Source organism: Syngnathus typhle, linkage group LG3 (genome assembly GCF_033458585.1).
Source record: "Syngnathus typhle isolate RoL2023-S1 ecotype Sweden linkage group LG3, RoL_Styp_1.0, whole genome shotgun sequence".
In the NCBI taxonomy this organism is placed as follows: domain Eukaryota; kingdom Metazoa; phylum Chordata; class Actinopteri; order Syngnathiformes; family Syngnathidae; genus Syngnathus; species Syngnathus typhle.
The window spans coordinates 18,072,402-18,089,237 of record NC_083740.1 but is presented as its reverse complement, the minus strand read 5'-3'; the positions used below and the strand labels follow the sequence as shown (position 1 = coordinate 18,089,237).

The 16,836-nt window shown below is 40.6% G+C and overlaps 2 protein-coding genes across 2 annotated transcripts; both read left to right on the top strand.

The window, feature by feature from the left end:
* The first annotated feature begins 977 nt into the window (after positions 1–977).
* On the top strand, positions 978–12,870 carry LOC133151176 (multidrug and toxin extrusion protein 1-like). The gene is made up of 10 exons (XM_061273972.1): positions 978–1,005; positions 1,062–1,243; positions 1,783–1,891; positions 2,442–2,517; positions 3,846–3,915; positions 3,995–4,127; positions 4,201–4,240; positions 4,918–4,972; positions 5,061–5,127; positions 12,653–12,870. Exons 1-10 carry the CDS (start codon positions 978–980, stop codon positions 12,868–12,870), a joined length of 978 nt encoding a protein of 325 aa, XP_061129956.1.
* Positions 5,658–10,755, top strand: LOC133151026 (uncharacterized protein K02A2.6-like). The gene is given in 3 exon segments (XM_061273748.1): positions 5,658–9,550; positions 10,233–10,491; positions 10,712–10,755. Coding segments are annotated over 3 exon segments (4,110 nt in total). The 5' UTR covers positions 5,658–5,743.
* Positions 12,871–16,836: the final 3,966 nt, after the last annotated feature.

Sequence of the window (16,836 nt, the reverse complement as noted above, 5' to 3'; positions counted from 1 at the left end):
AAATTCAATGTCTTAAAAAATTCAGTGTAAAAAAATTCGACATCTCAAAAAATTCAATGTAAAAAAATTCAATGTCTAAAAAAATTCAGTGGTCATGTGACGTCGAAACAGGAACGTCGTGAAGTTCAAAGGTGAGCTCCGGTCAGAGCTCAGGATGGCCCAAAACACAAATAGTAACGCTTCGGTGAGTGTACTCTTTATTTACCTTTTGTGTTCGTAAAAGTCAGTATTTTATTTACCGGACACCTTAACAGAATTTGTTGAACAATGTCTACACAGGGAACTTTTAATGAAGTGGTGTTCCTTAAAAGTTTGCTAGCTATGAGCTAGCGTTATGTTAGCATGGTTACCATGGTAACATGGCGCTCGGTACTGCGCTCTTTAGTACTCTGTTCCGATGTTATGATGTGGCTGGCAAGAAATGTCTGACTCACCGTTTGTTTTACAGCAAACTACTACTAGGTGATTCACTTTACCAAGTTGTACCAAGTTATTTTCTCTGAAACATAAAAGATGGTGGGTGGTCTGTAATACTGCAAATACAAGGAGTTGTATCAGTCTGCAAGAGAAAAGTATTATTTCCTCATTCACTAGAGGATTGAAGCATAATAAATGTATTAAAATGGAATTATTCTTTTTCTATGTTACTCTTCAAGCTTTTAGATGAAGAATCTTGTGTTCTATCCTCTCTGTCTTATTAATAATAACAGGTAATAGGACGTGTCACAAGGCAAATTAAGCAGCTGAGACGAGGTCTTAAAGAAACCCCAATGTGGACACTGTTGACCCAAAGACCAGACACAGTGGCTTTGCTTTTTCCTGAAGAGGGAGCAGGAAATTTCAGCCCTGAGGTTAACTGTTTTCAATCTTGTTATTTCTGTTTTCCTACATACATAGACATCATGGCTACCAACCAGTGATATTTGATCAAAAATGATATGCGATTTTAAGTTAGAAAAATTACCAAAATCTTTTTCATGCTATTTTTTTTTTCTTTTTTTCAATGTAGGTGCTTCTTCATCGACTCACATGGCCTTGTGAGGATAGTGACGATTGTTCAGTTGACACCAAATGCCGCATATCGGAGTGGGGACCCTTTGTTAAGCTGGCCACCCCGAGCATGCTCATACTTTGTCTGGAATGGTGGCTATTTGAAGTAGGAGGATTCATTGCTGGTATAATTAGTGAAATAGAGCTGGGAGCCCAGTCCGTTACATATCAGCTCACAGTTGTAGCTTACATGGTAAGTGAAACAAATTCATCTAAACTTGATCAGCATCATAAGCACAGGCAGCCAGCCACACAACAAATGAATGCCTGCAATACCACAATAAAAGTATCTTACAGTGGTGGACACAAATAATAATAAATAATAATGGGGACATCCAGACTGCCCAAAATAAATGGGGAAGAAAGTGTCGTGGAACAAAAACTAGAAGGTGCTAGGCTAACTGTTGGCTTATTTAGAAACTACTTTCTAGAAAATGACATGGAAGAAATGCATGCAAACAAGCTACACAACCAGTTTCTGGTCTGGCCACAATCAGAGTGTTTGGCTTGGCGTATCAGCTGTATGCTGTATAATCATTGAAACAAATAATATTTTAAAGCATTTCTCAGAAGAAAGTGAAAGAGGTAAACCTCTGATAACCAAATAAAAAAATAAATGATGATTTGCATTCATCTCACAAATCTCGTGTTGGCCACAACCTGATCTTAACAGTTTTATTTGATGGAATCCTAAATAATGCATAATTGTTTCTATACATTCTACCTTTGCAGTTCCCACTTGGAATTTCTGCAGCTGTTAGTGTTCGAGTAGGGAATGCGCTTGGTGCAGGAAACATTGAGCAAGCCAAGCTGTCAAGCAAAGTTTCCATCATCTGTGCATGTAAGAAAATGTTTGTATGTATGTTTGTAAACTGGAAATGATATCGGTAAATTTTACATTTGCTAATCAGCAAGGATAAGGCCATAAAAACACTGCTTAATTGGAGTTTGGACACAAACCACATGGCATGTAGTAATAGGCAAGTAGTGAAATGGATAACAGAAATGTCGGAATAAGAAACAAATTGTGCATCAAATTTGTGTGTCATTACTAGAATTGCAAATTGTCTTCACTTTTAATATCTTTTTTTTTAAATATTTGACCAGTTTTTACTCGTCTGATTTGAAAACGAGTTATTTGACAATTTGTTTTGTAGCTTTTACTGTATATAATATGAGATGCTCATACATTTATTTGGGTTGACAGTCATAATGGCCCTCCGAAAGTAGTTATGACTACAATGCGGCCCGCGAAAAAAACGAGTTTGACACCCCTGGTCTATACCCTCCCACCACCACTACCTTTGTGACAGTTATTTTCATTTTTGTCATCCTTGATCTGGTGACTGAAATGTAAACATCTATTGCTCTTACTCTGTTTCCCATTGCAGTTATTGTGGCCTTTTTTGTTGGTCTTACCATCACCCTTGCCAAAAGTGTCATTGGCTACATTTTCACCTCAGACCTGTGAGTTATACTGTTACATATTAGTAACTTTGGCGCTCGTAATACGTGCCACACCGAGGAACTGTCTTTAAAGAATACAGTAGTTCACATTAAAAAGCTATCAGAACATGTAAATGAATTACTTAATTATAATCAAGTAAATTAAAACATGTAAATGAATTACTTAATTATAATCTAGTAAATTAAAACAACAGTCATTTGTTGTGGGGGAAAAAAGTGAATAAATCTAAAGTTGTTATTGAGATTAAAAACGTGTTTACAGTGATCCCTCGCCACTTCGCGCTTCACCTTTTGCGAATGCGCTACTTTACGGGTTTATAAGTAACGGGCAAATACACACGTGCCTCTGAGCAATGTGCATCACTGTGGACGTGACTGAGTTCAAGTGCAGGAGACGGCAGCCGGCCACGTGCAGAAGGAATCGGAGCACGTGACAATATCACGTGTTTGTTCTTTTATTTACTGTAAAGGTACCATATATGTACAGAACAGTGTGGGAATAGTTATTAAGGGAATGGGAACGGTTTATGTAGCGTAAAAGTATTGAGGAGCCTTTAATATATGTATATGACCACAATGCAACAGGAGATTCATCCGCAACCAACTCACTTTGGTTTCGTTATGCGTGATGTCCCCTGGGTTAGCGTAATGTGGTATTTCTGAAGGCAGACACTTTCTAAATGACTTCCATTACACCTGTGCTCCCTAGCAACCAACATTACGTGTTGAAAATTTCAATATGGTGTTTAATTTTCTAAATAATCCATATATCGTTTCTACTTTGCGGATTTTAGTTTTTTGCAGGTGGTTCTGGAATGCATCTTCAGCAAAAACCGAGTGCTCACTGTATTATGTTGTTATTACGACTAACACTTATTTACAATAACATATTTTCGTAAAGTGCTAAATCTAATTCAAATGCAATTGCATTTAATGCACCCCATTGACAGTGAATAATAAAGGAATGTGAGTTCTCAATGAACTATCAAACCAATTAAACTCAAAATTTTAAAATAGAAAAATATTACTATATAAGTGAATAAAATTAAGATGTAATCTGATGTGATTGTAGATCAAAATTTAAAATCACGCATAATTAATACCATGCTGTGCAAGTGGGAACAAATTACAATGAAAAACAATGAGTTCACAAATTCAAACTATAGCTTGTGAAGAAAGCGTACATATTACATTACATTACGTACATATTATTAGCCATAAATTATTACAGGAATATTTTTACATGTCAGCACCTCACACAGCTACTTGCTTTTCTTTTGCTAGAATTTTCATGTTGTATCTCATCATATTTGTCTCATAACCTTCAGAGAAATTTTGAAACGGGTTGCTGAAATCTTGATTGTTTTCGTCTTCTTGCATCATTCTGACGCTGTTGCGGTAAGAAAAAAAAATCCTATCTGACATTTTAGGAGAAGTTTTAAATGTGCTTCGTGTGAACTTGCAACAATCACTGCAGGGCGTGTGCGGAGGTGTCATCCGAGGAGTTGGGAAACAAAAGGTTGGTGCTCTTTGTAACCTGGTGGGACACTACTTCATTGGCTTTCCCATTGGCTTGGCCTTAACCTTTGCGGCAAAATTGAACATCCTAGGTAAGACCTGCATGTTCTGGAATCAAAATGTGTCATGTGAGTTTCAGAAACGCTGCTGTTGTTTCTTCAACAGGGCTTTGGATAGGTCTTACTCTCTGTGTCTTCATGCAGGCTACTTCAGGGCTCGAAACTAACGATTGCCCGATTGCCCGGGGCAAGTAGCGATGGCAGACGGGCAAGTAGAATTTTTCCTCACTTGCCCGAACTTGCCCTGCCATAATACCATGTTTTCAAGCTGTAAAAAGACGATTTTGTGCATAATTTCTCGCAACTTCTGCCGCTTCTGGTCCGACATTTTGTTTTCTAGGGAGCGGTTAGTTTCTCGTGTAAGTGTGCAATACATTGATAACGGCAAAGCGCTTCGTAATTAAATGCATGCTCCCTCACCCGTCCCTGGCTCTTCTGCGCCTGCGCACCAGCAGAGCTTGTTTCCGGTTGGCGGATGCCTTTTGGGCGAGGGAGGAGGGGCAGAGGGCCAGGAGGGCAGAATACATGGAAAGGCAGAGGGCCAGGAGGGACTGAATGAATTTTGGTACTACAGTAGACTAGTGTGGTTTAATTGCATCAAAAGTTCTACACTGTATTAAAACAGGCTGCAGGCACAATATGATGGAATAAAAACATATGAAGGCAAAACTTATAGTGTTGTCTTTTTTATTGCAAAAATGTGTCGGGCAAGTAAAAATCCACTCCAAAAAAATTCGGGCAAGTAAAATTTTGTTTCGGGCAAGTAAAATTTTCTCCAACTTGCCCGCGGGCAACTTGGGCAAAAAATAAGCTTCGAGCCCTGTACTTTCTTACTCGTTTATCTATACAAACTAGATTGGAGTAAGGCTGCCGAAAAGGTGAGTTAGTCAATTCTCTGAAAACACAAATGTGACTTTATGAAGTCAAGTGATTTGCATTGTAACATTTTTTAATGCCTTCAATCAGGCTAAAATTAGAGCCGGGGTCCAGGTCCCCTATGACGACACGGTCAAGACAGAAGATTGCAAGTTCGGTAAGTTCAGGCGTACAAATTGTAATGATATGTGGTTGCAGACGATCACCCACAGAGGGCTGTATAGCCTCAAGGGAACTCTGTAGGACGCAAAGTATGCACAGGTAGTAGAAGAAGAGTGTTAGCACGAGACTACGCGAGTGATTAAATAAACAACTAGCTGAAGCGCGTATAAAGTTCAACTGAAGCCTTATTTAAGGAGCATAAGAACTTTACATGGTACCAGGAGTGGTGTTAAAAAAAAAAAAAAAGAAGAAGCAAAATGTGGTGTATTGATTTGGTAATGTTGGTTGGTATAAGTATTATTTCAGTGCTTATTTGCTGCCAATGTGATACTTCTACTTTTGCCCAGTAGAGGGCGCACTCGCCTAGAGTTGACTACTGAGGATTGATGTTAGACAGAAGAAGTTGTACAAGAGAGAAACCTGTGCTTGTACTGTGTGTGCCGTTCTATTAAAAAGCCCTCTAAACTTGGAGAGTGTGCGCGTCATTACGGCCACGATATAACATATTTTTGGCGACGAGGATAAACAAAGTTTTGAAGAAAGGCCGAGTTGTTCGGACGGCAAGGACTTAAAAGGGGAGGAGTACCAAGTACCGTGAAAGTTTGTAAAAGATGGCGACCATTGGCACTCTGGCGGCGTTTGATGCGAAAAATCAAAGCTGGGAAGAATACTGTGAAATAATGGATCAGTTTTTTGAGGCCAATGAGATTGGTGATGGGGATAAGCAGAGAGCTATTCTCCTCAGTGTTGTCGGCGCATCTACATACAGTTTAATGCGGAATCTCCTTAGTCCAAATAAACCAAAAGAGACTTACGGCGAGCTGGTGGCACGACTAAAAAACCACTTCGACCCAAAGCCAAGTGAAATCGTCCAGAGGTACAAGTTTGATTCTCGCAGTCGTAAGCCAAATGAGTCGGTGATGGAGTACGTAGCGGAGCTGCGGAGGCTGGCCCAGGACTGTAATTATGGCAACACCTTGGAGCAAAAGTTGAGAGACAGGATCGTTTGTGGAATAAATGATGATCGGATTCAAAGAAGACTCCTGGCAGAAGCAGATCTAACGTGTGAGAAGGCTTTGTCCATTGCAGTTGCGGCAGAAACAGCAACTAAAAATGCGCAAGACCTGCAGAATCCGTGCACCACTGCGAAGTGCTTCAGAGTAAACAAAGGCCCGCAGCAGCGAGGTGCGTTCAAGTGCGGAAATGTTCAGGAGTGCTATCGTTGCAAAGGACAACACAACGCTGCAGAATGTAAGTTTAAACAAGAAAAATGTCATGCATGTGGAAAAGTGGGTCATATTGCCAGAGCCTGCAGAAATAAAAGCAAACAAAAGAGATATGTAGTAAATCCTACAGCTAAAAAGGAGCAGTCTCGTTCAAGTTATCGGTCACATAACGTTCAAGAGCGACCAGAGGACAGTGATACAGATAGTTCAGAAGAAGATTCCTTTCCTTTACAAAATATAAAGTTTAAGCTTGGACGTATGAGTGAAATATACCTGAGAAAAGTTGATCCGTATACAGAGAGCATGAAACTAAATGGGAAGAGAGTTCAGTTTGAGATTGACACGGGTTGCAGTCTCACAGTAATGAGTGAGAAGACATTCCTAACAACATGGAGAACCAACATGACTCCTTGTATTAAACCAGTACGACTCAAGTTGGAGACATACACTGGGGATCGAGTTGAAGTTGTGGGAGCAGCTCAAGTCCAAGTCAAGTACAAAAAGCAAAGAGCTAAACTGCCCCTAGTGGTTGTGAAAGGAGATGGTCCCTCATTACTAGGCAGATGCTGGCTAGAGGACATTCAGCTGAATTGGAAAGAAATAAAAGCCAGACACAAAGAAAGACAAGTACATCAGATACACACAGACCAGAAAACAGTGGAAACAAAAGTGACCTTACAAGAAGTACTGTGCAAACATGATGAAGTTTTCAAGGAGGAGCTGGGCACTTTAAAGGGCACCAAAGCCACTATTCATGTGAAGGGAAATGCTGTTCCGCGCTTCTTCCGTCCAAGGTCTATTCCTTATGCCATGAGAGCAAAAGTGGATGAGGAAATTGACAGACTGTTAAAAGAAGACATTATCACACCAGTTAAGTACTCAGAATGGGCAGCACCAGTGGTACCTATCCTGAAACCAGTGGGCACAGTCAGATTATGTGGAGATTATAAACTAACTGTAAACACCGTGTCATCCCTTGAGCAGTATCCGATACCCAGAGTTGAGGATTTGTTCAATGCACTTGCAAAGGGTAAGCAGTTCTCTAAGTTAGACATGAGTCATGCTTATCAACAGATACTTATGGATGAGGACTCCAAGAAATACCTCACCGTGAATCCGCACAGGGGATTGTTCACCTACAACAGGCTTCCATTCGCTGTGGCCTCTGCCCCGGCCATATTTCAGAGAACGATGGAGAGTCTTTTATGTGGGATTCCTCTAGTAGCTGTGTATCTAGATGATATATTGGTAAGTGGCATGGACCAATCTGATCACCTAAAAAACCTGGACTCTGTGCTAAACAGATTGAAAGAAGCGGGACTACGCCTTAGGAGAAACAAGTGTACGTTCCTTCAAGATGAAGTGGAGTACTTGGGCGACAAAGTCGATGCACAAGGATTACACCCCACTGCCCAAAAGGTCAAAGCAATCCAAGATGCTCCTGCCCCAGCAAATGTTTCAGAGCTGAAATCATTCTTGGGATTGTTAAACTACTACAACAAGTTTCTTCCAAACCTGGCAACCCTGTTGGCACCATTACATGAGTTGTTGAGACATGATGTTCGTTGGAAATGGGACAAAGAACAAGAAGAGGCATTCCAAAAGGCAAAGGACTTGCTTAACACTTCAGATGTTCTTGTACGCTACTCAGCTGACCGTGAGTTGGTTTTGTCGTGTGATGCTTCCCCTTACGGAGTGGGGGCAGTATTATCACATATCATGGAAAATGGAAGTGAGAGACCAATTGGATTTGTGCCCCGTACCTTACAACCTGCTGAGACAAGATACTAACAGTTGGATAAAGAAGGTCTTGCGGTCATGTTTGGGATTGAAAAGTTTCATAAATATGTATATGGTCGAAACTTTACCATTTACACGGATCACAAGCCATTGATTTATCTGTTCAACGAGAAGAAGCCAATTCCTCAAATGGGATCACCTAGAGTGCAGCGGTGGGCTGTGAAGTTGAGTGCATACAAATACAACATTGTCTACAAACCAGGCAAACATCATGCTAATGCAGATGCCTTGAGCAGGATGCCAGTTCCTGTCAAGTTAAGGAAAGAGGAGAGTACTGAGCAAGTACTTATGATGGACATGTTGGATGAGACATTGATAGATGCAAAGCAGATAAAGAGCTGGACGGCAAAAGACACTGTTTTATCACAAGTTCATGAATACATCCTGAAAGGGTGGCCCACAGAAACCGATCCAAATCTGAAAGCTTTCCACCAGAGAAAATTGGAGCTCGGTGTTAGAGATGGCCGCGTTCTCTGGGGAGCTCGAGTGGTCATCCCTGCCAAAGGAAGAGATAGGATGTTAAAAATGTTACATCAAACTCACACAGGAATGACTCAAATGAAAGGTTTGGCAAGATCATACATGTGGTGGCCTGGAATGGATCAGGATGTAGAGAGAACGGTTCAAGCATGTCACGAATGTCAGGCACATCAAAAAGCACCTGCTTCTGCTCCTCTACACCCGTGGGAATGGCCTGAATCGCCATGGTCAAGGATTCATGTGGACTATGCAGGACCTTTTCTAGGAGAAATGTTTCTCGTAATTGTGGATGCACATTCAAAGTGGTTGGATGTTTACCCTACAAAAACATGCACATCCTTAGTCACAATTGAGAAACTCAGACAGAGCTTTAGTAATTTTGGAATACCAAAAATGCTGGTGTCCGACAATGGAACTTGCTTCACAAGTGCTGAGTTTGAAGCGTTCATGAAGCAAAATGGTATCAGTCATGTGAGATCCGCTCCTTTTCACCCATCCTCAAATGGACTCGCAGAGAGAGCAGTTCAAACTTTTAAAGAGGGGATGAAGAAGATGAAAGAAGGGACAATACAAACAAGGTTATCAAGATTCTTGTTTAGCTACCGGATCACACCTCACGCAACAACAGGCTTATCACCTGCCGAACTCATGATGTCACGCAGACTAAGGTCCGCCCTGGATTTGGTTGTTCCGGATATGAAAACCAAAGTGCAACAAAAGCAACTTAAACAGAAAGAAAATCATGACACACGGAGTAAGCAGAGAGGGTTTACGTCAGGAGAGGACGTACTCATCAGGAACTATTCCTATGGACCGAAATGGATTCCTGGAGTTATCCAAAACACTTCAGGACCCCTTTCCTATACCGTTAGTGCTGGTACTGGTCAAGTTGTGAAAAGGCATGTAGATCAGGTAAGAGCAAGATTATCCAATCTCGAGACAAAGGTTGAGAAGGAGAAAAGCTTAGTATTTTTTCCAGAGACTATTGCAAAGATTCCACTACCGGAAATAAATAAACCACAGATGTTAGAACTGAGTTCTAATTCAGAGAAGGTGTCAGAGTTACTACCTGCTACCAATACCCAGGATGAAAAGGTTGTACCACCACAGACAGAGTTGAGACGTTCTAGTAGAGAGAGACATACCCCTGTTCACCGCAAAGACTTTGTTCCTTCAAGTAGAATGTTATTGGAAAAAAAAAAAAAGGCATACTGAGTTACATTAAGGGATTTTTCTGTTTGTGTTTTATTGAGTGTATAACACATGTTGTTTTTGCTTAAATGTGGGGGAGATGTGGTGTATTGATTTGGTAATGTTGGTTGGTATAAGTATTATTTCAGTGCTTATTTGCTGCCAATGTGATACTTCTACTTTTGCCCAGTAGAGGGCGCACTCGCCTAGAGTTGACTACTGAGGATTGATGTTAGACAGAAGAAGTTGTACAAGAGAGAAACCTGTGCTTGTACTGTGTGTGCCGTTCTATTAAAAAGTCCTCTAAACTTGGAGAGTGTGCGCGTCATTACGGCCACGATAGAACACAAAACAATGGATGCAGTAAAACCACCAGGTCAGTTAAAACTAACTGGAAACGTAGATGCAAGTTGGAGGACAGCAGTTCCTGCTGTACATCGCCGCGGTCGGAGTGGATCGAAGAGCGGAGGGAAGAAAAATAGCAATGCTGCTCACCATCGCCGGCCCAGAGGCAATAGAAGTCTTCAACACCTTTGTGTTTGCTCAACCCGAAGACGGAGAGAACTTTGAAGAGGTCTTAAAGAAATTTGACGAGCATTGCATGTCAAAGAAGAATGAAACGTACGAGAGATACGTATTCCGCTCACGTGTGCAGCGCCAGGGTGAGTCATTTGATAATTTTCTCACCGACCTAAAGATCAAAGCTCAGTCCTGTAATTTTGGAGAACTCAGAGACTCTATGATAAGAGAGCAAATAGTTTTTGGAACAAATGAAAAGAAGCTCCGGGAGAAAATGTTGAGGGAGACAGACCTCACACTTAGCGGTGCCTTAAAAATATGTCAAGCCAGTGAGCTTGCACGACAACAGGTACTGACTTTCAGGGAGCCTGCTCACGGAGCTGCGCACCAAGATAACGAGGATGTGAACGCTGTGTTTGTGAAAGGAAAGCCATTAGTATAAAGTTCAACTGAAGCCTTATTTAAGGAGCATAAGAACTTTACACAAATAGCCATCTTTATTTTGATGATTTAACAAACAAAACACTTTACTATATATATATATATATATATATATATATATATATATATATATATATTTTTTTTTTTTCTTTCGGTATGGCGCCGTAAGTGGCTGCCTCCCAGCAGTGTTCTCTCTTTTCCTCTTTATTTCTTTCTTTTCTCCCTTTTCTTTTTGTCCATTCGGCAATGCTGGTGCCTTCTACCGCACCTCGGTATCTCTTCGGATCGGATATTTTGTATTATTTTTTTTCTTCCTGGGACCGGGATCATCGGTCGAGACCGGCGTAACTCTACGGCGGCTTCCTGCTTATCCGGGCAGTGATGACCGGGTCCCTCGCCTTGGCCTTGCAGCCGCAACCCCTGTGGGGAGTCCGCTCCCTCGTGCTCGTCGGAACCAACGACTTTCGCCATGCTGGCCCCGTGGTGACCATCTGCACGTGCACCCGACTGGGTGCCCAGAACGCTGCTCACACGTTTGCCTGCTTTGTGATGTTTTTCACCGATTCACGACCACGGTCCATTGGGCGCCGTTGAACTGGACTGCCCCTACACCTGTCTATGGACCCCGTGGAGGCTATTTAGTGTGTTTTGGGATGTTCTCTTGTATTGAGGGGTGCTGGTTGGCCATAGTTACTTTTTTTCCTTTGTCTTTAGCTTTGTTTTGCTTTGATGGCTTTTATCTTGAGCACTTTCTGGCTTTCTTTGTGGCGCCGTTGTGTGGCAGCCTTATGAGAGCCTGTTGAGTTGCGCTCATGCCATTTGTGCGTCTTTTGTATACCCACTCTGTGGTATGAATACTGCTGGGGCCTGAATTTCCCCACCCCTGGGGATCAATAAATATACAATCAATCAATCAATATATATACACACACATACATACACACACACAATACACAGTGGTACATTTTCTGGGCGTGCTGGAGCTTATTCCAGCTGTGTGTGTGTGTGTATCGATCGATCGATCGAACGATTGATCGATCGTATTTTCCGAACTATAAGGCGCACTTAAAAACCAAAAATTTTCTCATTATGACTCATTTCTCATTATAACTATTTAATAACACCATAGATTGCCCATTGATGTGAATGCGAGCGCGGATGGTTGTTCGTCTCTGTGTGCCCTGCGGTTGAATGGCAACCAGTTCAGGGTGTCCCCTGCCTACTGCCCGATGACGGCTAGGATAGGCTCCAGCACACCCGTGACCCCCGTGGGGATAAAGCAGTACAGAAAATAAATGGATGGATGGATGGATGGATGGATGGATGGATGGATGGATGGATGGATGGATGGATGGATGGATGGATGGATGGATATACTATATATGTATAACCTAATCTTTGGAGCACACAGGTATTTTTTACCTGATGTAACCAAAATGTTACCACTTAAACCAGATGGCTGAAAAATATAAAATATTATTTGGGCGCCAATGAATACCACAAGGTAGAAAGTAGGTCGGCAAACAATACTAAAAATATAAATAAATAATACTAAATAAAAATAATAAATATAAATATAATATAATATAAAATATAATAAATATAATAATAAATATTTTCAACATGGAGCTGAATACAGACATTCCGAGGTGACAAAGTTCAATTCACCATTAAGTTGCAACTGCAAATACTCAGATGTTGGCCAGAAACTGTGTCAGTATCTTGAGTGCCATTTCCGTATATGGAGCCGTTGCAATGCAATATATCGTATTATGAGTATTTTGTCTCTGGTCGAGTACAAAGTGAAGCCAATATTTTTGTCTGTTAAGTGTTCAAACTATAGTTGTGTTTTTGAATCTTCAGAGTCAAACACCAACCAGGACCCAGTTACTTGTCCTACATCCAGGTGTGAGAGCGCTTCAGAGGGCCAACAGCTTCCAGATCAACCTAAAACTCCAACTACCAATGTTCTCACAGTAAAACAGCTGCTTTTGAAGCGTAGCTTGATTTTACTTATCTTTGTTGCCATCTTAGCAGCCGGAATTATCGTCCGTCACTTCCTTGACAAACTGCTGCAATGAGCCTCGTGTTGGTTTGTAACGGACAGTCATTAAGTGAACACTGGAGGACTCAATAGTTGCTTCTAATATCAACTCATCTCTTATGTCATGAGTAAATCATCACGATCAAACCCACGACCATAAACGTGTCAATAATGTATGTAAATGCAATCACTTTGCATTGTGTTTGGTGTTTATTCAGCAATAGTGTTCATTCTGCACCTTGATATGGGCCAATGATTGCAAGACTGAAAACTAGGTGCAGGCAGAGCGTGCACAAAAGTGGAGCTTAAACAAAACAAAGCATTGACTGAAGAATACACTCCACCTGAGAAAGAAAAGACAATCAAGCTCTGTGAGTGGGAACAGCAGTTGAACTCTAAACGGCAACACAAGGAGACAAGTCTTGATTAAATTTTGTCAGATGAGAAACAGGGATAAACTTGGGTTGCTTATTTAATGGATGAGACAGTTATGGTGATAGCAAATGGGCTCCTATTGTAAAAATGTTTTTTATACATATTTCTAATATGTAATATGCATTGTATGTATTACAGATGTGGCAGATTCAATTCGTGACAACTTATTGTGCAATTAAATTTTTAACATTGTATTTTACATCAGAAAGATTTTATTCTCATAATAATTTTATTCAATTAAATCCAGATTACTGTAGATGCTGTTGTTGGTTTAAAAAGGCTCTTCTCTGAGATTTTCCCCCCAATGTGTCAATTTAACATATTCAGCCTGACCACCTGTTTGCTGTGAAATCTTGCAATAATGACAATACATAAATAATTCAGACAAATTCAGTCACATCCATGTGCCCCTTCCTTTTGTAATTAGTTTGTAGTTGAAAAATCTTGCATGCATACAGATTTTCTTTGGCATACCATGATTCTCCATGCAGAATGCGCAAAATTTAACTAATTTATTGTCCTAAAATCTGGGGTGCGCATTATGCATGGTACAACAATTTTTTAAGAAAATCTCCCTTGAAATAAAACATGAAATCACACCTTTCTTCTTGTTAGTTGTCAATCGCGCATCGCATTCAGCCATCCTGCCCAACACACTTAGTCAGTAAAATTCATAATTGACGACACATCGTTTGATGCGATGGTGCAATCCTTGATGGTGTGTTATTGTCAAATATTGTTTGTTTTTTAATCTCCATCGCAGACCGGATATCATACAGAGGCCGCCATGACAGTATGCGCAGAACGGATGCACAAGACACTTCAGCTATATAAAGAGCGAGAGTTTAGTTCTTGACCTATTAGTTTCAATTCACAGTTTAATTAGCAGTTTCAATCAGCAAATAACAAAATGCGTATTACAGGTAATATTTTATTTCACAACACTTTGCCTTGTTCCTTTCTTCTCTGCTCTTCACTTCCAACACGCTCCATACGAACACAATGCTCTCGTATCAGACGCTTGCTCGATCACCTGCTCGTTTGCTGTCACAATGTACCCTACACAAATCCGAAACATTTCTTCACTATCGAGTTTGCTAGCGCATGCGCAGTGATACTGACCGGCAGAATAACATCCGGTTGTTCCCGAAGATGATCTTTTTTCTGAAATCATTTTACGTTTACGGACTTGAGTAAGAGTCAAAATTTGAGTGCGTATTATACATGGGTACAGGCTTTTTTCCAGCATCGACATGCCATTTTTAGGGTGCGTATTATGCACGGGGGCGTATTTTGCATGGAAAATCACGGTAATTGCAGTCCAAAAGAAAGACAAGCAACCAAAACTAATTGCATGGACTGACGAGCTCTTGCTAAGAATGAACAATGTTCTTGAGATGTAAATATTTTTGCATATAAAATCTTTTCTGCTCAATCAGGGGAACTGAAAGTATGTTATAGAAATTGTGAAAATACATACAGTAGTTTTTTATGAAAAGGTGTTTTACTGACATTTATGTAGTGCATAACGGCCTGCTGAGCAAAACTGTAACTAGTTCGGCATGTACTCAATTCAAGTAGCTGAACTGAAAACATTGTAGATAGTCACATCACTGCCATATATATATATATACACTACCGTTCAAAAGTTTGGGGTCACAAAATTGTTTGGGTGACCCCAAACTTTTGACCGGTAGTGTAAATATTATTATAATAAAATATTGTGAATTAAATATTATAAATTATATCTTATATTTGTATAAGATTATATATAATCTATGAATATAAATGTACATATATATTATAAGATTTTTTACACAGAAGATTATATATATAATCTATAAATAATTATCTAAATAAATATATACACTACCGTTCAGAAGTTTGGGGTCACCCAAACAATTTTGTGACCCCAAACTTTTGAACGGTAGTGTATATATATATATATATATATATATATATATATATATATATATATATATATATATATATATATATAACGAACAACCATCCACACTCGCACCTAGGGGCAATTTGGAGTGCTCAATTGGCCTACCAAGCAGGTTTTTGGGATGTGGGAGGAAACCGTAGGTACCGGGAAAAAATGCAAACTCACACAGGGAGGGCCGAAGGTGGAATCAAACCCTCTGAACTGTTAGGCAGACGTGCTAACTAGTACACACACACACAGGCACGCACACACACACAGTTTTACATAATCCACATGGCGTAATTGTCATATTTCATTCATCCATTTTTCAAACCTCTTCTCCTCTAAAGGGTAGCAGACGTGCTGGAGCCTATTCCAGTTGGCTTCAGGCGGTAGACGTGGGACAACCTGAATCAGTCGCTAGCCAATCGCAGAGCACACATGGATTTGCACTCACACGCACACCTACGGGCAATTTGGAGTTCACAATCTGCCTACTACACGTTTTTGGAATGAGGGAAAAAACGGAGTTCCCGGAGGAAACCCACGCAGGCATGAGGAGAACATGCAAACTCCAGAACTCCAGACTGGAGCTGGAACCGAACTCACCACCTCTGCATTGTAACCAGTGTTCCACCATGTCAATATTGTCATATTTCAATGTCATAAAAAAGACACACACATTTTTAGCACACATTTTATTGATGTAACAAAAGACTCAAAAGCAAAATGTTGTGCTTCTCATTTAGAACATAAACAACAGAGGCAACAAGAAAGTTTTCCCTTAACTGTTCAGAACGTGTGTTTCCTGTTAAAAAAAAGCGCAGGTCTTTTTATACCTTGTAATTACAATAAGTAAACATTCTGTGATGTTGCACAACAGGTTTTCTTGCCAGGAGGTTGCGGCCCGTATATAAACGTTTCATCAGGCAGCAGTATCTCAGTCTGTAGAGGCTTGGGCTTTGGGGCTGGAAGACATTTACAGGAACTAAAATGTAGATGAGGCAACTGTCGTTGGAGTTGTCAACCAACTTACCGATTGTGCGCTTTCTACTACAGCCTAAACAACACAACAACAGTTCCATGTCTGCAGGTAAGACACTAAGTTTTGCTTGAATTGAAAACTTTACGATGGGGTAGCGCTGTGAAGACACCTTAGCTCAGTGGTGGGCAAACTACGGCCCGCCAACCCTGAATAAATTGTATTATTAAAATTTTTTGGGGTCATTTTGCCTGCAATGACTGCGTTTCCCCAGTAGATGGAGAACCAATCGCCTGGGCATTTACTACCGGAAGCCGTGTCAGAAAGCTCGGTGCACACTCACAAGTGCGTGTACGTACTCCAGGCTATGACGCACTAGCAAAAAAGGGAGACCAACAACACTGTTCCCACTGAAAATGAAGGGGAGGCTCTCAAGTTTGTTGTAAAAAATGCATTTTGAATATGATTTTTACACATAGCAGGGACCAGCGACCATTCTCACTTTCAAACAATGCAGGATGCTCAAGGACATTGATGCACCACCTGTTTGCGACTAATCTTAACCTGTAAAGTTCTTAAGGCTTACTTTAAGGAAGTGTTTCCCGTTTCCTCACCTCTGTTAGCAGGTGTTTGTGAATTAAAACTCTGCTCTGATT